Source organism: Cupressus sempervirens, chromosome 9 (assembly GCF_028749045.1).
Source record: "Cupressus sempervirens isolate cs-2001-9-10 chromosome 9, ASM2874904v1, whole genome shotgun sequence".
Taxonomy (NCBI): domain Eukaryota; kingdom Viridiplantae; phylum Streptophyta; class Pinopsida; order Cupressales; family Cupressaceae; genus Cupressus; species Cupressus sempervirens.
This window is the reverse complement of record NC_143126.1, coordinates 39,286,832-39,314,661: the sequence shown is the minus strand read 5'-3', so window position 1 is coordinate 39,314,661 and position 27,830 is coordinate 39,286,832. Positions and strand designations below refer to the sequence as shown.

At 33.4% G+C, this 27,830-nt stretch overlaps 1 protein-coding gene across 4 annotated transcripts in view; it reads right to left on the bottom strand.

The window, feature by feature from the left end:
• The window catches only part of DCL4 (dicer-like 4), a 337,223-nt gene that overhangs the window by 285,345 nt on the left and 24,048 nt on the right, over positions 1 to 27,830 (bottom strand). For all 4 annotated transcript variants that reach the window (XR_016355843.1, XR_016355845.1, XR_016355844.1 and 1 more), the window contains exons 4-5: positions 22,357 to 22,491; positions 22,169 to 22,241 (exon numbers count right to left, since the gene is read on the bottom strand). Coding sequence is in view for 1 of the 4 variants with exons in the window: in XM_089798919.1 (XP_089655045.1) it covers positions 22,169 to 22,241; positions 22,357 to 22,491 (208 nt within the window). In the remaining 3 variants the exon portion in view is untranslated. The remainder of the gene's footprint in view (positions 1 to 22,168; positions 22,242 to 22,356; positions 22,492 to 27,830) is intronic.

Below are 27,830 nucleotides of genomic sequence, written 5' to 3'. Positions count from 1 at the left end.
AAATGATACAGTGGTATGTGATGCGCTAATTTAAAATAATAAAAGTATTTATCATTTGATTATAAGATAGCAGTTGTTAGATGATAGTTGTCTTGTGAAATTGTTATAGTGTATTTGTGGACTAATTCGGGTGGTTGCAGAAGCATCCTTAGTTGATTTTTCAATCTCAATTTTCCGAGGTATGTGATTTCAATTACTGAAGTAATTTCATTTAATGGGATTTCAAGTATTTAGTTAAGAAATTTTGTTTAACTAATTTTAACGGTAAATTTTATTCACATGAACATGAATGATATAACTATCTTCCTATGAAACGAAGTAATAACTGTATACTTTGAATATGTTAAATGTTAAATTAGACCTTGGAAAACCGGATGTTACAAACCTCCAGATGGCTGCAAAACATCCAATGCCTAAAATACTGTAGAAATGCAAAGCAACAAGAGAAATGCTATGTCGAACCAGAATTCAAGTCCTCAGATATAGGGCTTTCCAAAAATGCATTTTGAGAATGAGACTATGAGACACCCAAGGTTATTTTTCAGTTAAAAAATAGAAGCTTCAATGCTGCATAATAGACAAAATGATTTGAATAGAAAGAGCGTAAACTACATATTGGAAAAAACACCATTAAGCAAATTTGAAAATCAATTTTTAAATATTCGATAGCTATCTTGCAATTCAAATCTTATCCCATCGCCATACCTACATCCTATCAATTTTCTCCATCAAGAAAAAAGTCCATTTCTTATCCTATTCTTATGAAATATACTTATTTGCAAAATTTTGATTTTGTTTTTGAAAGAAGTTAATTTGAGCTTGAAAGAGCATAACTCTTCTATGTACTCTGGTTTTGCATCTACATGTCCATCCCACATAATTTTCATTGACATGGTAATTTTCAACCATAATTTATTTAATAATATTGATGAAGTCAACATTATCAACTTCTGTTTTTATAAATAAAAAATTCTGAGATATCCTGTAATAACCCAGTTCCAAGCTATAGCTTAATCAAACATTAATTTCTTTCACAAATCAAAGGTTTGACATTTCGTCAAACACTTGGCAAGCATTCTGATATCATTGTATGTACAATGTTTTTAAATTCTAAACACAATACTAGGAAGTGTAGTGAACTACTCACAATTGTCAGATAAATCAGACTTCAAGAAATTTGTATTTCATAAATACCAAACACATATAAATTCTGCCTTGTGTATTTTCCATTTAAAACTCAGAGTTGCAAGTATTCTCAAACTGATAATACTGAGTTCCTATTTGATTACAATAAGGCTGCAAAGGTTTTATTAATTACAAGAAAGAACTTGACAATAAATCACCCATAGCATAGTTGCAGCAGCCCTGATTATATATGCTCAAAATATAGTAGCAAATGTGCTTCAGCAAGTAATCCCAAACAGCCACGTCCACAGGACTGGACACCCAAACCTGATGCAATCTAACTGTCTGATCTGCCAAACAAGTTAACAAGACATCATCAGTTCTAAATATTCCCCACGTCAACCAGGCTGCAAATGCCACTCTAGACTGTAAGCACACAATGTTAACAATAGGAATTAACGTTGCACGGGCAGAAAATAGGCAATGCACTAACAAGCCAAGTTGGTGTTGAGACCTCAGTAAATTTCCAGCTCCTCAAACATCAAATCTCTCCAGGAAGGGTTTGCCCTCTCAGCTACAGTAAGGGAAGACATTGAATCCCTTCAATACACCATTGCTCCTCAACCACAATTGCTACAGAAAGAGGAAGCTCTAAATCCAGACCCTCTGATCAAACCACTATACCTCAGCAGTGGATTGCACAATTAGATACAAACCCTTATACTTCAGAAAGGGCACAAAATTCAATACCTCAGAAAGCCACAAAGGCAACAAAAGAAAATAAGCATTCAAGCATGCTTTTTCCAATGAATGAGCTTGTATTTATAACCTCCAGATTCCTTTTTGTGCCAAAATGTAACTTCACTCAAGAAGCTTCACCACACAACATTAATTAGAAGCTTCCACTAGATTCTCTCACTTAACTTGGCTTAATTAATTAATAAATGGCACTTTCCAATGATAACTCAACTCTCAACTTAACTAAAATTATAACTTTATAATAAACCATTTAAATTATAAATTTATAATAAGCCATTTAATAATTAATAATAATTTGGCCACTAAAAATATAATAACTCCCAAAATACTCATCATTTTAATATGTCGTCTGAAATAGGAGTCATACCTATTATTTCTCCATGCAACCAAATGCACTTGCAACCAAATGCACTTTCCAAAAATAGAAAGGGTCCATCTCGATCAACACCAACTTACCACAAATAGGAAGTACACAAAACTAAGCCCAAACGAAGTTCGATCTGAGCCAAACGAAGACCACCCTATAGCTTACTGAGATGTGGAAAAGATAACACCCTTCCAAGCCAAGCCACTACCACAAAAGACCCTCTATCCACACTAATTAGCCTACGAGGATCACAATAATAGCCTAATCCCTGAAACTCTAATGTCGACAAAATTGGGACATTACAGTCCTCCCTCCCCGAGATTGCTTGTCCTCAAGCAATCTAGCAATACAGTGAACTCTCTGATTTGAAATCAGTTCAATCATCTATTTGTTATTTTGATTCAGCGCATTCACTAACACATCCAACTGATTCACAATATCTCGTATCTTAGATTTTCCATCCCTAGGCGGAGAAGTACGCCCTCTACGTATATAATAATTACCAAAACTCCTATCACCATTTATAACACTGAAAATCAAATCAAAAAATCAATCTAACAATCTATGAAGTAAGCACTGATCAAAATAATAATTGAGCCCAATTCCTACAGGCTGGCTGGAAACTGCTCCGATACCACTGTAATAACCCAATTCCAAGCTATAGCTTAATCAAACATTAATTTCTTTCACAAATCAAAGGTTTGACATTTCGCCAAACACTTGCCAAGCATTCTAATATCATTATATGTACAATGTTTTTAAATTCTAAACGCAATACTAGGAAGTGTAGTGAACTACTCACAATTGTCAAATAAATCAGACTTCAAGAAATTTGCATTTAATAAATAACAAACACATATAAATTCTGCCTTGTGTATTTTCCATTTAAAATTCAAAGTTGCAAGTATTCTCAAATTGATAATACTAAGTTCCTATTTTATTACAATAAAGCTGCAAAATTAATTACAAGAAAGAACCTGACAATAAATCACCCATAGCATAGTTGCAGCAGCCCTGATTATATATGCTCGAAATATAGTAGCAAATGTGCTTCAGCAAGTAATCCCAAACAGCCATGTCCACAAGACTGGACGCCCAAACATGATACAATCTAACTGTCTGATCTGCCAAACTAGTTAACAAGACACCATCAGTTCTGAATATTCCCCATGTCAACCAGGCTGCAAATGCCACTCCAGACTGTAAGCACACAACGTTAACAATAGGAATTAATGTTGCAAGGGCAGAAAATAGGCAACGCACTAACAGGCCAAGTTGGTGTTGAGACCTCAGTAAATTTCCAGCTCCTCAAACATCAAAATCTCTCGAGGAAGGGTTTTCCCTCTCAGCCACAGTTGATACAGTAAGAGAAGACATTGAATCCCTTCAATAGACAATTGCTCCTTAGCCACAATTGCTACAGAAAGAGGAAGCTCTAAATCCAAACCCTCTAATCAAACCACTATACCTCAACAATGGAATGCACAATCAGCCACAAACCCTTATACTTCAGCAAGGGCACAAAATTCAGTACCTCAGAAAGCCACAAAGGAAACAAAAGAAAATAAACTCAAAATACAAGGAAAGTTATCATCTCAATGATATTAGAGGTTGTTTGCCAAATGTTTGATAAAATGTCAAACATGTGTAACTAAAGAATTGTAGTTTAAGTTGTAACCAGATCAGGGTTATTACAGTGGTCTTCTGTAATAAGAGTAATCTACTATGGTTGTGTCCCTCTATTTGGTAGTGATTTCAAACTTTGTGGAAGGCTGCAATCAGTTATTGGAGGGCAGCAATCAAGTTTTTGAGCACCTGCGATTATAAGCAAGGAGCATGTATCTCTGAACCTGCGAGTAAATTGGATTATTTCTTGAGAGCTGCAATCCATATTTCATCTGTTAGAAATCAATTTCTAGAAGTCAATTTTTAAATTGGATATTAGTAGCATTGCCATCAATTATAGAATTACTTCTGAATTGTTTAGTGGTGTTCATTTGTCCAAATTGATAAAGAATTAATCAATTAAAATTGTGAGCAGCTGGCTGTGAATCCAAAGCATTATTTATTAAATGAGAATAATTTGTCTGCCAAATGTTTGACAAAATATCAAACTGTTGATAAGCAAAAGCAAGTTGATCTTTGTTAAGGATATAGCCTGTTGAGGGTTTTTACATACCTAGAGTCTAAAAAACCTATTGAAGAGAATAAACCAGCTAGAACTTGAACCTAGGACCTTAGATTAGCATGCAAATGCAACTTATCCCAAAGATCCTCACCAATCAAAGGGTCTATTTTCCTTGAGTATGAATTGTCATTCCTATATAATGTCCTCAATTGAACTATAGGAAATAGATAGTTTTCCTAATAAGTGCAAGCAGAAATGGTAAGAGATACCAAGCCAGATGCCAAACCCCATGGAATGACTGCTGATAAGCACTACAAGTAGCAGCATCAAACTTATGAAACACTTACCAAACACAAAATTCAACAATAAACAGCAGATCCAAAATTCCAAAATGCAAAAACGATTCTTGGAAACCCCTTGTTAGAGATGTGTAGCTTCTGTCGGATAAATATAACATAGATATAAACATGCATGATACATTACAAAGAATAATTCTTTGTCTTAGATATATATATACAATAAATGAAATTACATATTGTAACTTATTAATTCTATCAACTTAGTAATTCATAATCACCGACTGCTGCGTATTATAAATATTATATTAAACAAGGATAGCTGAATATATGATTGGGCTTGTCTTTTTGTTAAGGGAGACACCCATGAATGGACGTGTCTCCCACGTAGGAGGTACGTCATTCACGGGCATGTCTCCTCAACGCCCCTGCTATTGATAAAGAGTAGACGGCAGGTTTAACATACCAACGAATACATTAATAAGAACAGTCTTCTATGTGGACTTTAAACTGCCACTCTGTGACAAAACATAAACTGCCTCCCTGTGATACGTTGGCACAATTAAATATATATTAAAGACAAGTTGTTTTCAAGTGCAATAAATATATATAGAACCTTTGGATCAATTCATCATATAATTCAGTGAACAAGATTGAATTTTAAATACAAATATGAGCACAATTTTGTCATGGTACCAGAGCAGGTCTGAAGAAAAGATCAGATCAGATTTTTTTAAATTATCATAATTATTGTTGGAAAATCACTACACTCTTTCAAGATGGTAAACGGCATGAGACTCAAAGACAGACTTGAAGGCGCTTCAGATTTTGATGGCACACTTTGTTTAACCTGTTGCTGAGTTTCAAGCAACAGTATTCTCTACTGTGTGTGTGTGTATACATATATATATATATATTCTACTCCATAATTCTTCCCAATCTCTTCTTTGGGAAGAGAGAGAATTATAATCTATAATCCTTATTTGATATTGATTCCCTCTTTATCTCCTGTTACCCCCACCCTATTTTGGGCTTGCTAGTGTTGTTGACAAAAGCCTATAATCTGGGTCTTTACTATTGATGATATCATTATTATTAATTCCATGTTATAGAGTGCTAATGTTTTAGTGTCAGTAGAAGTAAAACATTGATTATTTGATATACTAATTTGTGTTTATGTTTTTCAGATAAATTGTTATTGGTGATTCTTATATATAATATATATTATATATGTAATATAATATATATTATATATTATGCATTATATATCTTATATATATGTTATATGTAATATAATATGTATTATATATTATGCATTATATATTATTATATAATAATATAATTATATTATATTATATTATATATATGGTTAATATATTAATATTATATATATAAGATGAGTTATACATATGGTTATTTATAAACTAAATGGTGATTAACTATACAGACATGTCTCTTCATGTCTCTTGAAGAGACATATCTCCTCCTCTCATATTATACATATATGAGATCCAAATCTGCATTTGGAAATCATCAATTACAATGGCAATAAAAGTACATTTGCAGAAACGATCTAAGTTATTTCAACATGGTATCAGAGCCAAAACTGCAAATGTAAGAAAGGACAGAAAAGACCAGATTATTGATCTGAGAAAAACAAGGCATGGATTTTATATCACACATGAGAAGCAATTAAAAGGCAGAACGACGACACAGCTAGAGAATAACACATGGATCAATAAAAGTCGTATTTGAATGATTCAGATTAGAGAGGTTGATATAAAAAATATCCTCAGCCTGCAATCAATGCTATGTATATCAAATTTAGTCGGCCCTAGAAAGTACCAAGAGTTGTTCAATACGTTGTCTCCACGTGTTATGTTTCTTGGGTTTGATATAAACTCTAATGTTAAGCCGAACAGGCAGATATCCCACCAAACATTAAGGAAGTCATGCATGAGTCTCTCACTCCCAAATTTGAACAGAAAATGCCAAAACAAAACATATCAGAATAAAAAATGAAATCAGAAAATCTTACAAGCCATATAGAATTGGCATTCCAATTCACTAGGCATTTAACAAACATGATTTCCTGTGAGTACTCCTTGATGGAAATTGCAATGTCGGAGGTCCCGTGCCTGGGGATCCAAGTGGATAAGGAGAGGAGGTTCCTTGAATTCTTGCAACCATGAGATCTATTTGGTGCATTGGACTGTACACCAAACTAGTTCCTATTGCTTGTTGTTGACCATCTAGAGATGAACCTACTTTCTTCTACTGCACATACAACATTTCATGCAGACGGTAATAATGAAAAGAGACTTCTAAAAAATACCGAATCAGAATTAAACGCACCTAACATTGCATTCAGAAAATATAGAGATAAGAATTGGCCAACATTTGAATGAAATTATTTCTCTATTTGGGTATTCAAAAGATAAACTGAGAAAACATAAGAATTTGGAGATTGGGGAGTCAATCTCATAGCAATCAGTGAACAAAAGAATACACAGCAAAAATAAGTTTCAATCAGGACTTCAGTTAGGAGAATAGAAGATAGCTGCAGTAAAACAATCAAACAGCAGGGATACATACGCTTCATTGATTTTTGAAATCTTGCTTTCTTCTTTACAAACCAAATCTTGATCGAAACTTTTGCCAATGATAGAACCGAATCTTGCAACCGAATAGATGCTTCATCAAGGAATGTTAATCAAACTAAGTCAAACACTAGAGTTTGGCTGCCTTGCATCTCAGACATCCTTCCCCAAAACTCGAGTAACATGTAAATTCAAATCGATGAACATTATTCAATTCATGGAGATGACATAGACACATGCAATGTGGAGTTGGTCCCATATGAGTCTTTGATCTTGGTTGTTGTGGAATGAACTCTCATGTTATCGTGTGGGAATTAACTGAGGACGAGAGGTCAAAATGGAATTGGAAGGAAATAACAAGAATATCATCCTCAACGTGTCCTAAATTAATAAAGGCAGGCTTTGCAATAGTGGTGTGGCCTGACATTCTGTAGCATTCTGTAGCATTCTGTAGCAGTTGGAGATTATTTGTCCGTTACAAGCGGCTATAGTAATACAAAACCTTTTGTCTATAGTTTGATGATGAGGTGTTGGAGTCTGATCAAACTTCCTCAATCTGTTAGATTTAATGTCTATGGAATCTACAAATAGAGGACAATCAACTCACACGATACTGTGTATGAAAATCAATTCATATAGTGAAGAGAGGCGAGTGACACGCGAGTACCTCTTAAGTGCTGTCAATAAAGGGAAGATAGAGATTTAGTGTAAAGTCACAATGCCTATAAAATGTGGAGCAGCATAATTGGTTAATTATAGATATAAAAGTGGTTGGGGATGAAGAGGATATATGAGACCAGAATATAGGAAACCGGTTAAAATGGAAGCGGGTTCTATTGGGTATAGAAAGCGTCGGGTCTCACTCATACTTATTAAAGGTGGAACGAAGGGAATACACTATAAGGAGGTAAGGGTACGAATTGACCCATTAAGGTGTGGTTTTAGGCATTTTATATTAGTTTCTATATCATATGAAATGTTATAATTGAAAATATATGTGTTCAATAATATATAATGTACAAAGTAATATAATATATTTTGTATGGAATATTATGAAAGATAATAGTTATATATATAGATATATGTCTGTATATATATATATATATATATATATATATACATTCATTCAAAATAATATTTAATAATTTGATATAACGTTTTTTACTATAAAGAGATTTATCTTGGGAGTACGGAAGGTAAAGATTGAGTATTCTTATTTCTATTATTGAAAATATAAAATAAAGAGTTGTGTTATAAAAATTTATGTTGTTAGTAATAGATATGAGATAAATTTACTAACATCCTAATCAATATTTTTTGGTATTTCAATATGTTAAAATATAGATCATAATATATATATATATATATATATATATATATATATAGAAAATGGAAGATATACTTTATGTTTAGAGTATACACATTTATCTATATTATATTGGGATAATAATTTTGCAAAATTATTTATTATCCTTGAGTATTATCTCCTATTTCTATACGAGCTATGTGCCTTGATCTTTTCCTTTGAGATTGTTACTACAGTAAGATGGAGATTGAGATTTAGGAGGAGTCTTTCATTAGAGACAACCTTAAAAGAGAGAGAGTAGATAGGGGATGTGATTCAATCAATCTTCAGTGATCTCGATCATATTGATTCAGAGGGAGTAAACCATCTTGTGATAGAATCTTCAATGATCAATAAATTGTAATAGTCAAGACTCAAGAGGACTTTAATTATTGTAACAGTCAAGAGGACTTTAAATCATGCAACTATGTGATCTTAATCATCTACGATAAATAATAAGTGATATTTGATGTGTGAATTGTAGAGTCATTCAAGTGACACAATCATACTTAATCAAGATATTGGTGTATTGTGGACGAGCTTATGTTAGCTTCTAGTATTAAGCTTAATGAATGGTTGGAACTTCAATGAATAAACGAGCAAGTTGGAATTTAGAAAGAAGTCGTCAAATTTGATGCGATGTGAAAGTGTGCAATAATATAAGAGTAGTAACTTTACATTGTGGGGGGTAATAATAAACAATGTTTTCATTCCCACTTGAACCATCCTTAGAAAAGGAGATATTCCATGACCCTCATGGGCAGATAAGTACTTATATCTTTTACATTTATCTATTCATTTATTTGTAATTCTATACATACTATAAAGGTCATTTGCTTTGATCCTTTCCTTTATGTTTGAGGATATTCTTACAAGAAAATAAGGTTGATACTTCAATATGCTACCAAATATTGTACAGACTAAATCTAATGATAGTAGTTCCAAAGACCCTGATGATCAAGATGGATAAAGTGTGGCTTTTGATGCAAGTATCTTTGATAATTGAGATTATGAGATCCTTCTACATTAAGAGGGAGTATGACACTTCTCCGAAGGCAATGCTAGGGCTTAGAAGATTGATACTCAGAGGGAGTCTAGAAATCCATGTGGGTGACTGCATGATGTTGATGGGCCTACTCTCACGTATATCATGAGGGAATGATGAGTTTGTCAAGCATCCTTGGGAAAAGAGAGTTTCTGAGGAAGTAACAAGAGGACCTGACATCCCAGGATCAATATTTAGAGGGAGAAATTTTGAGGTGCAATCCCTTATGGATGATATCATCTCTATGAGGAGAAGTTCTAAAGGCAAATGTTAAATCAAAATAGTTCAAAGGTAAAACTTGATATATTGATTTCAATCTATATCTGGTTATATAATTGTTGTTTCAGATATGTAATAAAAGGTGACGATCTTTCATTGGCATATATAAATAGAAGGTAATCATTCTAAGGTGACGATCTTACATATGATAGGCCTGTTATCATGGTTCTTTGAGCCGGAATCTACCTGACACCATGATAACAAACAAACAAAAGGTAATCTTTGTAAAGGTGACGATCTTACAAATGATAGGCCTGTTATCATGGACATCTCTAGACATTGGTTAAGTGTAAGTAGAGATCATATGTGCATCATGAACATCTCTAGACATTGCTTAAGTGCAAGTAGAGATCATGAGTGTGTCATTAACATCTCTAGACATTGCTTAAGTGCAAGTAGAGATCATGAAAATTTTAATCACTATGGACATCTCTAGACATTGCTTAAGTGCAAGTAGAGATCATAGGAAATACTTTATGTTGCTAAGAGATTTTAATATACATTGTGTTGATTACATAATGATTCTGATTCTAATCTAATGATGTTTTACTTCTCCCTTGCTAAAGAGGGAGTGTTAATGTTTTAGTGTCAGTAGAAGTAAAACATTGATTATTTGATATACTAATTTGTGTTTATGTTTTTCAGATAAATTGTTATTGGTCATTCTTATATATAATATATATTATATATTATGCATTATATATCTTATATATATAATATATATATGATATATGTAATATAATATGTATTATATATATTATGCATTATATATTATTATATAATAATATAATAATATTATATTATATTATATATATGGTTAATATATTAATATTATATATATAAGATGAGTTATACATATGGTTATTTATAAACTAAATGGTGATTAACCATAGAGACATGTCTCTTCATGTCCCTAGAAGAGACATATCTCCTCCTCTCATATTATACATATATGAGATCCAAATCTACATTTGGAAATCATCAATTACAATGGCAATAAAAGTACATTTGCAGAAACGATCTAAGTTATTTCAACATAGAGTGATATCGATATTATTAGTACTATTGGTTACACAGTTTTCATGATATTACTTTCATATTAACCATATAACCACCATTGTACAGTTATTATATTTACTCCTTATTAAATAATATTATTATGTTAATTTATTTATTATTTTATAGTTAATAAACTATACATATTCAATAGTCTAATACAAGATGTAATATTTACTAATTTATTTTAACATAGATATATATTTATTTTTTTCATTCATTAACTTGTTTGTTTATTATTTAATAAATATATTTTAATAAGTATTTATTTAATGATTAATAGTTAATATGGTCCTTTAATTAATTAATTATTTTTAATAATTACATCAACCAATGTATACATTATATTGTCATTATTATATTCTTTTTATAGAAAGGGATATTACTGTAGCATGCTTGGATTATGTTTTGATATCTTCTCTTGGAGAATTTGGAAGGTCATCTTTCAGCTTGTATGAGGATGGAAACCCTTGAGCTTTAAGGCAGTGGACAGAAGCCCATTATCTATTGGAGATATCACGCAAGTATCTCACTTGTGCTTAAATCTTTGTTTCAGATTTTCCAATCTGACTGTAGTTTTTTGTGTTTACAATTGGATCTTATTACCATACTGCTGAAGATTCATATGCAATAATATTTCTGTTGATTCTCATGCCCTTGAGTCAAGGAGACTTATTTGAGAATATCCATTAATTTTGTAAACTTACTTTGCAACTCCCTTTGTTCACAAGTTTCTAGGTCTACCTTGATTTCATCACTTGTTTCTATTTTTTTTTGTCCTTTCTTCCCTCTACTATATGTTAAAAGGGATTTTCTCATTCGTTATAGGCAAGAATCGTGGCTCTAATACCAATTGTGATGTCCCCTTCTTATAATAATTAGGATAGTATGAAAATTACTTGATATGCGTACAAATGCAATATGAAACGATACTTGAATGATAGTTCCCAATGCTCTACGAATACAATTTTATATGACTGGTAATTCCAAATGTTAAAATGAATTAAAGGAACTAATGAATTGCAATTTGCAATACAGCATGTAGCAATATGTAATATATAATGTAATGACAATGTATTAATGTATATAAGAAATGCAATGTATTATGATGCAATAAATGGGTAATATAGCGCCTTTAAATGTAGATGGACAATATCTATATATTTACAATTGTAATTCCAATACCACAATGGAATACAAAGCCTACAAGGTTATGTCTACAATAACTGTTCAAATGTCAATTTGATTCTATGGATATCTCTGATATGAAAATATAGCTTGCGTGCATTCCCTGCTAGCCATCTCTGACGAACAATGAATTATATGTTGTTGATAAGTAGGAGATAATTTCCACAGCAAGTCAAATTGTGATATTGCTATCAGGATTTAACTGTGTGATTTTTTGAGTCAAACTCATTGACCCATGTTTCATGAGTAGTGATTCAACATGAATCCATCTCTCATGAGAATAAATGGAACACTTAGCACTCATTGGATCTAGGTGATGCTCACAGGGGTGAAGCATCGAGACTTCCCGAGAGGTCACCCATCCCAGTGCTACTCCAGCCTGAGCGCGCTTAACTACAAAGTTTCCTATATGCTGTTGTTATAGGGATGATCACAGGAAGTATGTCGTCTCTGATATTCTCTTAAGTGAATAAGCAGTCTGTTATTTGGAGCTATTTCTGATATGGAGATATAAATGTGCTATGTTTTGTGTTGTCTTTGATATTACTGTTATGATGCTTTCACTTGGATATGAAAAGGTTGTGTCAGAAACCAATAATATTCGATGAGAGCAAAAAATCCACAAGGTAACAAATACAGTATTTATTCTCTAATTGGCATCCTCCATAGCCAATTGACATTCTTCATATATAATATTCGAATAGGCATAGTGAACCATTGCCTTTACTTGTTATGCTTGCTGCCTTGATTAATTAACAATAAAATAAGTGGATCAGTTATTGTAAGCCGATAAAGTAATACGATTAAAGTAATCTCATTGAATTATAAAATTATCAAGTGTTGATAAGTATTCAAAGCTTGAGGCATTTTAATTACTTATAATAATCATATTGATTAACATAAGTAATCGTTACAATCATGAATTACTTATTTATCCACAGCACGGCAGTGACACCCAATCATAGATTAATGATGCCATCTCTGAATATGTTACTGAAGAATGTTGCTGTATGGATACATCCATACATGTTAGAATGATCAAGTGATACATCATTGTAGCATGTAAGTATATATACATATACCAATGATGCCAAAATGAATGTCATCATAGACGTATCAATGATCTCAAGATGTCTGAATAATCTCAACATGGTGTGCTGATGTATGATGTAGCCACATATGTGAGCATGTGTGCATGTATGTATATGCCCATGACTGTGTGTGTGCATGTGTACCTTAGTATAAGTGAGTTTGCAGGCATGTATCTATGTTGCATGTGCATATATGTGGATGTGTATGTGTACAGGTATGCATGCATGTGTTAATTTTAAGGATCTCTGATTGAGAGAAAACTATTATATCATAAATGAATAAATACAATTATCCTTACTTGTTATCTCAGACTATAGAATGAATGATGATACAAATCTTCTTCTTTGAATAGCAGTCGGTGTATTGTAATCTTCAGACTTGTGCACCAATGTAGTATCGATGAGATAGACTGTATTAATCTGTAGAGAAAGGGAGCAAATCGCTGGGACTTGTATGCCGTATATAGATATGTTCCCAACGATCGCTCGACATGTATATATAGAAAGATGAAGGGTCATGTCTCCGTAGAGACATGACTCTACGTGGCCAAACGCCACGTAGGGTCATGCCTCTATGTAGGCATGACTAATCAACATTTTCCAATACTAACAAATACAACGGTTAGTCATCATTTATCAAATGCAACTATTGATGTTAACAAATGTAATCATTAGCAACTTGTTTCATCAGCAGCAAAACAGAAGAATATAAAGCCCCGATGCAATAGTCTCTTCAAGACTTAAGTTCGATAATCAAGAATTCATTTTATAACAATACAAATGTGCGTGTGTATGTACACTAGTAAAACATGAATTCAAGTGCTGAATATTACTTCAATCGATGCCATACATCTGTTACAAGATTCAAGAATTGTCAGATTAACGAATTTTCGGATGATTGATTGATTAACAGAGAAACAAATGTGTTACTTGTAAAGAATTACAAGGACGTTGTTTCTAAAAGAAACAACGTAGACTGAAGACAGAATTAGAAACAAAACTGAAGACAGGATAGGAAACATTCCTATCTAGACTAAAAGACGGACTACAAACAAGTAGTTGACCATTATAGAAAGTATAAGATATTATCTTAATACCCTCCCTTAATGGTCAACGTACGGATGTCGGAACATTCTGGGATAACTAAGACCCTCCCTGGATCTACAGAATGTTGAAACCAAGAAGCTTTGCTAGAAGAGTGCTATGACTCAAAATAGGTTGCAATTACAAAACTTTATTTTTGTGGAAAAAAGGTAAAACCCAGAATCTCACGCAACCTTGCGTATTACAGAGAACATGAAATGATACAGAAACAAATTCAGAAGGCGAAAAATGCAGCTTCGCCTTGATCAAGAAGCTCAACAACTTGTGTTGTTGGCTAGGAAGCATTTTGCCTTGCTTGGGCAGCCAAACGTTTCCGGCACTCACACTTCATATGGCCAAACTTGTGACAGTAATTACACTGTACATTTTGCTTCGTAGAGCCATCCAGGGATTGAGCAAAAGGTTGATGTTGGAAAGGCTAAGAACACTGATGGTTGTCGATGTTCTGTTGAAAGGATTTTGTACCAAATGCCTGCTCTGAGGAGGCTATAGAAGCACTGCTGCCAAATTGTTGTTTCCAACGATCCTACTACAGAAGTTTGGTGCATAATTTTGGAAACTTTAGATCAACATTAGTTGACATAATGTTGAGTGTTTCTATGAAGTGCTCATAGGACGATGGTAGACTACCATATCCTCTTCCTCCATTTTCCAACCAATTGCTTCGAGTTGATCACGAATATCCTTAATCTTTGTCAGATGCTCTTGCAAGGACATACGTTCATCCATCATAATGGAGAACAGCTGATTATTCAAAAAGAATGCCCGACTCTTGTTAGATGTTTCATGCAGCTCCTTCAGATATTTCCAAATTTCTGCAGCTGACTTGCTGGAAGGAATCTATGATAGCTAATCATCAATAACAAAGAGCTTAAGAAGCATAATAGCCTCTCGATTGCGATCATCAAACTTGTCCTGTTCTGCTTGGTCAGAGGTTAGACAAGCCTTTGTGCCTAGAACAAGCTCATCCAAACGACGATACTCGAAGATGCTTAACATGCACTACTTCTAGTGGTTATAATTGTGGCCATTGAATCATAGACTGCCCTCCAACATCATATTAGTCAAAGATGCCATTTGCACGAAGTTTGAGGCAATGTTGAGGCTGACCTAGGAAAAAATAACAAGTACCCAGAAGAGTAGACAGAAAACCCAAAAGGAATCTGCAATCACAATGTAAATCCGCCAACCCGAAAATTGAAGCACGGAAAACGAGGTACCCAAAAAAATTTGAGGAAGACACAAATGAGGTCTTGAAAAACCCACAAAGAATCTGAATACAAAAAAAATTCCAAGGTCAAAAACTAGGGTTTCAAGCAAAACCCTAGCCGGCTGCAAAAACTCCAAGTAGTGGCGGCTTTGAGCAAAACTGATGCTGAAAACACGTCAAAAAAATGCAGCATGAACAAATGACCAATGCTTGAAGGATTTAACGCCAATACGGAGGAAGAAGAATGTGGATTAGCTGATTACGTAGGCTCAGAGCAAGAAAAAAACAAACAATTTTTTAAAAAAACGTCACCAAGAAATCATGATTTCTACAATCTGGGCATGAAGATCTCCGCGAAAATGGACGTGGATGTAATCAGATACCAGCAGAACCTCAGATTGCGTGGACTGGGCTAGATTTATGGCTGCGATTTTTCAAACAAAACTCATGTTTTTCCAAAGTCGGATGCCAAAAAAAAAAAGCGATTTTTAGATTCGACCACGATTTGTGGAAATTGGACCACGATTTGCAAAAACCCTAGCCGGGTTCTTGGTGAAAGCTCAGAAATAATTTCAAGAAATCGTAACAAATAATTCAATAGAAATTATAATTTTTTCGAAAAAATTTGAAGAATTAGCTCTGATACCATGTTACAAGATTCAAGAATTGGCAGATTAACAGATTTCCGGATGATTGATTGATTAACAGAGGAACAAATGTGTTCCTTATAAAGAATTACAAGGACGTTATTTCTAAAAGAAGCAACGTAGACTGAAGATGGAATTAGAAACAAAACTGAAGACAGGATAGGAAACATTCCTATCTAGACTAAAAGACAGACTATAGACAAGTGGTTGACCATTATAGAAAGTATAAGATATTAGCTTAATAACATCAACACTCCCTCTTAGCAAGGGAGAAGTAATAGACTCCTTAATACATATCAGATTACAGAATATCTGTAGATAACACATTATTTGACTTTAACACTCTGAAATAGTGGCTTGTCAAATAATTTAAATCACCATGCTATGAACACTATCATCACATATATTATGATCTCTAATTGTCCGAAACAATATCTAAAGTAATCATCATGCATTCGTTATCAATGACTTCCGGCATATCCAAAACAAAACTATCATGATAACAGGCCTATCATTTGCAAGATCGTCACCTTACAAAAGATTACCTTTTGAATATATATGTCCATGAAAGATCATCACCTTTTATTACATATCTGATGCAACTAAACAACCATAGAAGCATAAACACATAAATTTAAATTTAAATTCAAGTTTCAACATTACAATTTAATCATACCAAGTTTTCCTCTTAAGTATTCCAACTTCACTTTAGCAAGAGGCTTGGTAAAAACAATTGTTGTTTGTTCATTAGTACTGATGTACTCCAGTTTGATGACACCATGATCCACCATATCTCTAATGTAATGATAAGGAATTTCAATATGCTTAGCCCGATTGTGGAAAACTGGATTAGTTGAAAGCTTGATACAACTTTGATTGTCGCAATGAATCACAATGGACTTCAGAAGCCTTTTAAACAAATCAACTAGTAACTTTCGTAACCATACAGCTTCTCTGGCTCCCAAGGAAGAGGCAATATATTCTGCTTCAGTAGAGCTCAATGCAACCGAAGATTGTTTTCTACTGAACCAAGAAACCATCCCAAATCCAACACTGAAACAACATCGAAAAGTACTTTTACATTCAGTAGTGTTGCCTACCCAATCAGAATCTGAATATCCATGAAGATTGATTTCTACTTGATCATATCTAATTCCCATGCCAATACTGCCTTTTAGATATCTTAAGATATATTTAGCTGCCATTAGATGTATCTTCTTTGGTGCACACATAAACTAGCTTAAAGTGTTAGTAGCATAACATATATCAAAACGAGTATTCACCAAATACATTAAGGATCCAATAATCTGCCTATAGTGAGTAGGATCCGTAGATTCAGATTTGACCATATCATCCTTTAGCTTGTGTAGGTTGACTTCCATAGGAGTAGTAACTGGTTTACAATCTATCATTCCAAATTTTGTCAAAATATCAATAGTATATTTTCCCTAATTTAGAAAAATGTAGTTCCCCTTTTGCCAAACTTCCAGTCCTAGGAAGTAGTGGAGAAGACCCAGATCTTTCATATCAAATTCTACTGTTAATGCTTATTTGCACTTCTTTATAAGATGTTCTTCACCTGTTATCAACAAATCATCAACATATAATACAAGAATAATCATGTCATCACCATCTATCTTGAAGTTAGGATCAGCTTCATTTTTTGAATACCCTGACTTTGTTAGATAGTTGTCTATTCTTTCACACCATGCTCTGGGAGCTTGTTTAAGACCATATAGTGCTTTCTTTAACTTACACACATGGGATTTTCTATCATGAGTGAAGAACCCTTCTAGTTGCTCAATATAAACTTCTTCAATTTCACCGTTTAAGAATGTTGTTTTAACATCCATTTGATGAACTTTTCATCCTTTGGATGTTGCGATTGCCAAGATAGTCCTAACAGATGTGTATCTAGCGACTGAGCAAATGTTTCTTCATAATCGATACCTTCTTTCTGTGAGAAACCGTGTGCTAAAAATCTAGCTTTGTATTTTTCAATTTTGTCGTCAGGTGCATGCTTGATTTTGAAAAGCCACTTAGAACAAACAATTGATTTGTTTTTAGGTCTGGGTATAACATCTCATACATCATTCTTTAGTATAGAATTATATTCTTCAATCATTACTTCTTTCAAAAGTTTGTTTAATAAGTCTTCTTCAACATTTGAAGGTTTTGTTTTGATAAGTTAATAATGCCACATAACATGACTGATTTCTTGTTCTTTTACTTTCCTGATTACTTCATCAGGTTCAACATGATTCTCCTCTATCATTTTCCTAGCCCAAAGTGGCCTCTTTTTATTGTTAATATTTTCAATATCCTCAAGATTTGAAATAGTAGGTGAAGGAGGTTCAGTATCATTCTCCCTCTCATTTTCTGCTGGGTGATCTTCATCTATTTCAGTGACAGGTTCTATATATGATTCATCATTGTTCTTAGAAAGATTAAAGGCAATATCTTCGTCAAATTTAACATCTCTACTAACCTCAATTATTCTTTGACCCTAAACATAGATTTTGTAGCCTTTTGTTGTTTCACTATATCCAATGAATATTCCCTTCTTTCCAGATGGTTCTAGTTTTGTTTTTTTTCTTTATGGATGTGAATATAAACAGGACACCCAAAAATTCTTAGGTGACTTAGATCTGATTTGATACCCATAAATACTTCTTCAAGAGTGGTGTTTTCTAATACTAAGTATGGACATCTGTTTTGAATGTAAACTGCAGTGTTAGATGCTTTGGCCCGGAAAGAAGTATGAAGATTTTGGTCATGTACCATTGCTCTAGCTGATTCAACAATTGCTCTATTTTTACGTTCTGCAACTCCATTCTGTTGAGGATTATATAATACAGAAAACTTCCTCTTAATCCCAAAAGTAATGCAAAAATTTTTGAAAATTTCAGAGATGTATTCACCTCCATTGTCTGATCTCAGTATTTTTATTTTCTATCCTGACTGGTTTTCAACTAGAGCTTTGAATTCCTTAAATTTTGACAATATTTCAATAGATTCCTTTTGTTTTAGGAAGTCAATCCAAGTTCTTCTAGAATAGTCATCAATAAAAATTACATAATAGAGGCACCCATTTAGGAAGGTACAGACATGGGACCACATAGGTGAGTGTGAATAAGTTCAAGTACAGATTTTGATTTGTGAATAATTTTAGGAAAGGACTGCTTAGTGTTTTTACCTAGGGCACATCCTTTGCAAATGCCAAAGTGATCAGTTTTCAGAGTAGGTAATCCTTTTACAATTTTCCCTATTGATGACAATACATGAAAATGAAGGTGGCCTAGTCTCCTATGTCAAATTTCAGTAGAATTTCAAGTTTCATGACTTGGGACTAAATTTTGTTGATTACAAAGTTTATATAGATTTTTGTCTCTAAGTCCAATAGATATAGCTTTCTTGATATTAGAGTTCTTTGGCCAGGATAGAACTTTGTCCTCTTGAAAGGTGACTCTGAATCTTTGATCAGCAAGACCAGAGATAGAGACCAAATTCCTTTTTATGCTAGGTACGTATAAATGATTTTTAAGTTGGAGAGTAATACCTGAATTTAGGTGAATTGAGCAGGACCCAATAACTTTGATCGGATGAATAGAATTATCTCCAATGGTTACTTCTTCTGAGGAGTATTCTGAGAAGCTTTCAAATTTGTCTCTAAAACCTGTTATATGTCGAGATGCTCCACTATCTATAATCCAAGTGTTTTTGTTTGAGTTTAATTCACTTGAAAGAGCTAGATAAAATACATAGTTTTTTTTTTTCTTCTATCTCTTCTTTCACTTCTACTAGGGCTGCTTGAATTCCTTTCCGTTCAGGGCAAAAGTTGTGTGAGTGGCCAATTTTGTCACATTTGAAGCATTTTACTTTAGACCAATCTCGTTTCTTATATGGTTTGTCAAATTCCTTCTTATTACGTTTGAATTTTCTTTTCTTGTTTGAATTTGCATAAAGAGCTTGAATGTCTCCCTCTTGATTTATGCTTAATACTCTTGACACTGATCTTGATTCTTCTTGTGTGCACTCATTTTTGAGTAATCCAAATTTAGGAAGCTCAAGTCGGGAGCTTAGACCTCGAATAAAGGTTTCTCAAGACAGACGAAGTCCTCTTAAAGAAATCATGCTAAGTTCTTTGTCATCAATTTGATTTTCAATTACTGCAAGTTGATCTTCAAATTCAGAAATTCTTAGAAAGTAGGACGTGATTGACTCCCCATTATTCATCTTTATGTATAGAAGATCTTGCTTTAAAGTTTGCAGTCTACTAGTATTATTGATTTCAAAAGTGTCCTTAATAGTGGAGAGCATCTCAAATGCAGTTTTAAGACTGGATATAGAAGGGAGAATATGATCCTTTACGGAGTCTATAATAATTTTCATAGCCTTGTTGTTTTGTCTTTTCCAAATAGTTTTATCTGGATCATTTTCAGGAATGGATTTGTTTGATTCAATGTATTCTTCTAATTCCATTTCTCTTAATATTATCATGACTCGAATTTTCCATGATGAAAAGTTTGATGCCCCCTCAAGTCTATCTTCTAATCTTACGTGATTAACCATATTGATTTTGAGGATAAAATTTAGTTTTATAAATCTGAGATTTTAGATTTAATTCTGAATAACAGAGTTTCTTATCAGAATGGCTCTGATACCATGTTAATTTTAAGGATCTCTGATAGAGAGAAAACTATTATATCAGAGATGAATAAATACAATTATCCTTACTTGTTATCTCAGACTGTAGAACGAATGATGATGCAGATCTTCTTCTTTGAATAGAAGTCAGTGTATTATAATCTTCAGACTTGTGCACCAATGTAGTATCAATGAGATAGATTGTATTAATCTGCAAAGCAAGAGAGCAGATCGCTGGGACTTGTATGCCGTATATAGATATGTTCCCAACGATCACCCGGCATGTATATATATATATAAAGATGAAGAGTCATGTCTCCATAGAGACATGGCTCTACATGGCCAAAGGCCACGTAGGGTCATGCCTCTGCGTAGGCATGACTAGTCATCATTTTCCAATACTAACAAATACAACGGTTAGTCATCATTTATCAAATGCAACTGTTGATGTTAACAAATGTAATCATTAGTAACTTGTTTCATCGGCGGCAGAACAAAAGAATATAAAGCCCCAATACAACAGTCTCTTCAAGACTTGAGTTTGATAATCAAGAATTCATTTTATAACAATACAAATGTGTGTGTGTGTGTATATATATATATATATATAGACACACACACACACACACACACACACACACACACACACACACACATATATACATACATATATATATGTACACCAGTAAAACATGAATTCAAGTGCTGAATATTACTTTGACTGATGCTATACATCAACAGCATGTACATATGTATTTGCATCAGTATGTATGTGTGTGCATGGATATGCATGTGATGTTCTAAGAATGCAAGTACAATTACGAAACTACTACTATGCAGAAGATTATATACATGACAAGGTATGTTTATTGTCCCTTGTCTTCTTATTTACATGTTACGATCTTTTAATCAAATATAAGGGATATCACATCGCTTCTGTGTTGCTTTCATTTTGCTTAGTAGTAAGGTAGCATCTCATTCCTTTGGACTTTGAGTTGTGTAATAATTAAAATGCATAACAGTACACTTATTGTTTACACTTTATGAATAGTATAGCTGAGATTTGTTCATTGCATTTTGAGTCAACATAGTCTATCAAGCAACTGGATCATTTCTCAATACCTTCTAGGTAGAGATTTCATACAATTTATCTAAAACTTTACAAAACTGAAAATGAAAACAAAATGCCATACAAATAAAGAAATCAACTGATACAAGAAAAAAGGTTTATTGGACATAGAAATTTGGGTTTAAAAAACAAGGGGTAAATCATCATAGTACCTTTCCCCATAATTGGAGAGGCAGTCATGCCAAATATTCTTGGACGCTTTTCACTATCCTTTTTGAAAAACTCCTGCACAGATGTTCAAGTGAATTGAAGTATAATTCTAATGTGATTCGAAAACTAATTATAGTGATCTTTCCTATAGTTAATCTACATCAATTATACTTACCACACAAACTCATACCTTCATTACTTGTGCATATGAATGTCGTTTTTGAGCATGATGGCATTCATCAAATATCAAGACCTCAATTAACTCCATCTTCATAAAACAGTGATGCAAATTATGTAATAATATATCAGGTGTCATAACAAGAACCTGTAACACAATAACAAAAAAATTCATGAGTTGTGGACCAACCACCAGTTTGTCTAGTGATGTATGCCATATTCAATATAGATACAATTACAATATACATCTGTCTAAGCATGGAAATTTTCACAATGAAATATCTTGATAAAAACACAAATGGCATTGCTTATACCTTATGGTTTTGACTATGTAAATATATTTCATTGACATTTCAGATCAAACTCCATGATCCATTATCAAGAAGAGAGCAAAAAAGAAGAGAAATGAATGATTGCTAGCACACCAAGCAAGATAAAAAAGGAGGGGTTTAAGTTAGTGTACAAAGAAGAGCAGAGAGAGGATAGGGAAGAGGACACATTTGAATCAATACTGCCAAAGGGAAATAACCAAATTATTAAGTAATAAAATCAAAATACCAAAAGAATACTAAATCGAATGCTTAAAAAAGAAAATCAGATACCTCTAGACATTACAATAACAGTAATAAGGATAATAGATTATTATTATTCACTATAGTAATGGTATATTAATACAGTAATGATGAAAAATGCATTAAAATTATTTATACTTATTAAAATATAGTAATAAGCAAAAAGGGCCAGTAGAATGACATAAATAGTGTTTTTTCCCCTAGCAAAGACTTAATAATTTTAACCTTTCAACAACTGGGCATGTGCCAGCTTCCATATTCATTCTACGTCTCTTACATTGGACAAACTAATGGCTTCATTCATAATTTCTAACAAGAACAAATCTAATGTTTCTCATATAAACTTTAGAACATACCAAGGTTAACATAAAATACCATATTTGAAACCTAAACATTACCACAATGTATTATTTCAAAAAGTAGTAGACTTTGTGCAATTTTCACTTTTATTTTTCATTGTATAGTAGTAGCCTTGAGACCACTTACAATGATGTGTAACACATTGAATGTAATGTTCCCCCTATTAGGGGTTAGCTTGGGATAAGCATTACCTACAAAATAAATGTCAGAATTAAACAATAACAAGTCTAAATATACTATTCTGCCCTCTATTATGATAACCTCAAACCTTAAAGATGCCTCCACATTGGGATTACTAAGCCTCTTGAGGATCTCCAAGTCCTAAACAATATATCATTGATTGTAGTACCAGCCTCGGTTACTTCTCCATTATCTCTAGAGTGCTTCCTCTAAGGATCTTCCTAGTAAAGTTAACTTCTATCCAGCGACCTTAACACATATGCATATGTTGACATCATTAGAATATTCTCATCATTCTATCGATCTCTAGCATGTCAGTTAGATGGAGATTATATCAATCTCACATACCAACATTATAGAGATTATATACATTTAAATGGTGTTAACCAAAAGGGAATTACGCACATCTCTGATACTGGCACTAAACATCCATCTTTGTGGTGTCAACCAAATGGGTAATTACACCAATCTCTGAGACTAACACTAAGAGTTTGTATTCCACCTCCATCGTGTTAGCCAAATGCGAATTTCCATTCCTATCGTGTCAGCCAAATGGAAATTTCACCCATCTTTCATACTAATACAACAAGTTTGAGATCAATCTATTTCCACCATAAGAGCCATTATTACTCTTTCACAAAATATCATACATGTTTTTATAAATATAACATCTTCTAAATGTATCATCTAAGGATTAACATATATATATTGAGCCTCTTATCTAACAGGTCTTGAGTTCGAGTTTACTCAAGCTTAACCCATAATAATAATTAATTTCAACAAATAATAATAAATAATCAACAATTCGGTCCATTACCTATCAAAATATATGCATAAAGAAAACTTTGAATGTATAACATACCTTATATACATACCTTTATGATGTTTTTACCACCTTTTAGATCTTCCGTGCTTCTCACACTAAATATCTGCCAAGAGGTATGTGATTATATCCCTTTTGTTACCTTTTTCTATTTTCTCCTTTTGATACAATTCTTCTTTTTTCCTTATTCAATGGTAATTTATAAACCTTATTTCATTTGCCATATATGTCCTTCTGAAAAGTCACAACCCTCCATAATCAATATCAACATAACAATTACCTTATCGTAAGCCTCACTCTAACCCTAATCCTAACCCTAGCCCTATCGCTAAACCTAAGTCTAACAATAATCCTAACCATATTCCTGATGCTAAGTCTAACTATAACCCTACTTTTAACCCTAATCCAAAATATAAATCTGATTATCATCATAACAACTACCTTACTATATGCCTCAATGTAACCTGAATCCTAACCCTAGCGCTATCACTAAACCTAAGTCTACACGTATCCCTATTCCTAACCCTAACCATATGTTGTGAGGTTCTCACACCATCGCCCCAAAATTTTGGGGAACCCCTTTTTCTTGATAGCCTTGGCAAATTTTTTTGAAGTTGTCCAAAAAAATTTAGATTTAGAAAATCTTACGCCTTGGACGCCTTTGGGCCAAGAGAGATGTGGTTAGATTTGTTTTTTGTTACCCTGTCTTAACTCGATTTTTTGGATCTTGTAATTTTATCCTTAGGCGAAACAAATTTAAAAGACGATATTTTTTTCAATGGTTAGAACCATACTTGGCGGGATAAAATTCACAATTTTAATTTTGGACTTAAACGGTTTTATTTTGAAAATTGGATGTAATTATATAATTTTGAGCATTTTCAAAAAGAATTTTTTTTAGATTTAATTGTTTTGGAAAATCTTGAATTTTTTGATCAAAAAGGAAATTTTGTGATAGTGAAATTAAATTTGAAAAATCGATTTTAAATACTAGAAAAATGGTTTATTTTTAAAAATAAAAATAAATAAATAAATTTGCATCGCAAAATCGAAAATGGATTAAATTGCAAAATTTTGCATTAAATTGGTCAAATTTGCCTTGAAGATTTTTAAAATATTAAAAAGGATTGGAAAATTAAATTTGAAAATCAATTTTAATCCGATTGTAATGATATTTTAATTGTAGATATTAGTTTTCCACAATCCATTTGTATTCTTTGTTGTATTTTCTGGGTAGATTGTGTGACAATTTTTTTGCATCAACGTTTCGGATCACACTCTGTGATCCATCATCAATCAGAATGAGAGAGCTAAAGGAGAAAAGTCATACAGAGTGTGATCGGAAACATTGATGCAAAATAATTGTCACACAATCTACCCAAAAAATACAAAAAAAGATATTTTAATTACCAAAATGTCATTAAATGAAAAAAAATTTAACATCTCCAAGGCTTTCTTAATTTTATTTTGCAATTTTGGTCCTAACCAGCAATTAAATGTGCAAATTTCACTATAGGCAAAATTAATTTTGGCTTGCATTTAATTTGGGACCATTAATGAAATGCTAATTTAATCTTTTTCTCCTATAGGTGCTAGTTGACCAACTTGGAGGAGTGAATGGAATGTGGTATAAGAGGGCTCCTCCCTCTCCCATTTCTCCATCCCATCACAGCCTTCTTCTCTTTGGTGATTTTTTCCCTTGGAGCAGCCTTCATGCTTGGCGATTTTCCTAGCTTGGAGCAGATTTGTTGCTTGGCGATTTTTGGGAGCAGTGTTCTCAAGTGTTTAACAATTTTTCTAAGGAGCAGCTTCGAACTGTTTGGCAATTTTTTTCTAAAGAAGGCATTTTGCTTGCTTGGCGATTTTGTTAGGGCAGATCCGAATTCTTTCCTCTTGCCTTGGCGATTTTTTAAAGTTCTGATTTTTGCTAAGGTGCTGCGATTTTTACACCAGATCTGGGCAACTTTTTATTTGGTAGAGGATGCATTATTGAAGATCTGATTCTTGGCAAAGTGTGGGCAGTTTCAAAGAGATTAAAATTTTGATTTTGCAAGGAGATTTGAATTTTCCTAGGTCTGATCCGAATTTCAAAGGAAACCTGGCTATTGGTAAAGGTAAAATTCAATTCATTCTAGAGCTGAAAGTTGGTTTAAAGGTGGATTCCACTCCATGTTCTTGCTCGGTTTTGTTTCTCTTATGTTCTTCTTGCATTCATCATCCACCACTTCATCATCCCATCTATAAGTTGAAGATTGGAGTGATAAGTGTAGATTCCATGATAGGACACTTGGCGAGGCAGAAATAAGCTAGACCACCCTAAGAATGAAGTTGGAAGATATAAGTGTAGTCCATCCCCACCCCTAGGTTGAAGATTGGAGATTGATAAGTGTAGTGATAGGAATTGGCGAGACAAAAATAAGTTCGAATACATCAATAGAAAGAAGGTTGGAGATCGATAAGGGTAGTCCATATCACTTAAAATGAAGGGGCAGAAATAAGTGTTTAGGATGGTAGATGTTAGTGCAAACAAGAACCCAAAGGGAACGAATACCAAAAAAGACAAGGAAGACATGATGCCTAAGACCACCTTCTTCTCGAAAGTGAGGCGAATAAGTGATACCAATATCAGCACAGTAAACTTGATATAGTTAAAGGACAGACTAAAGGAAAGACAATCCCCCGTGGCAAAGAAGATTTACGAAAGTGGAATTGTACACATGGCGGCTTTCCCTCCTACCTTGCCTTGTCCAGAATTGGTAATAGAATGTGCATCCCGGTTTGATTTGGTTAGTAAGTCCATCATCTTTGATGAAGGAAAGAGAGTGTTGGCCAACATCGGCGGACAAGTGATCGAAGAAGCATTTAACATCCCCTAGTACAAAAGCATGACAGTGGTAATGATGGACTAGGCGGTTAAGTTATTCCATGACAACCAGGAGGCTTATTTCATTCATCTAAAGCAGGATTGGTTACACGAAGGCAAGAAAGGAATTACCAAATCATCAAGGCTCACCGTGTCAGACTTCAAATCAGAGTGTGGTGATCTCATTGTGCTTCTCAGCTGGATCATGGGCCTAGCTCAAGGTATGCAATTTGAAAACTAGATGTACTTCTTTATTGATAAAATTAAAAAAGGAAAAAGAAGATTTGATTGGGCTAGGATCATAAGTGAGAATCTAGAATTGCAACTTAGGACCGTGCAAAATCAAAAGCAATTCTATATGGGGTCTTATCTATTCTATCTGATTGCTAGATTGTATGAAAATCTGAGACTTAAGGCCTTAGGAGTGATTGGTAATGGGTCAGGGCAATGTTTGGTGCATGAATGCTATCCACAGCTTCATTTGCACAACAACAAAGACTATAAAATAATTTGTGACGCCTTTGCCATGAAGGCAATAAGGGTATTACAAGGGACACCTACTAAGAGGCTCTCATCGAAAGCAGAAGCAAAGATTAAGAAATATGGGAGTTGGTTCATCCAGCTTCCGCAATTCACATACATTAGAGTAGCAGGAAGCATAGTTTGTCCCAAGAGGCTTCCAAGGTACC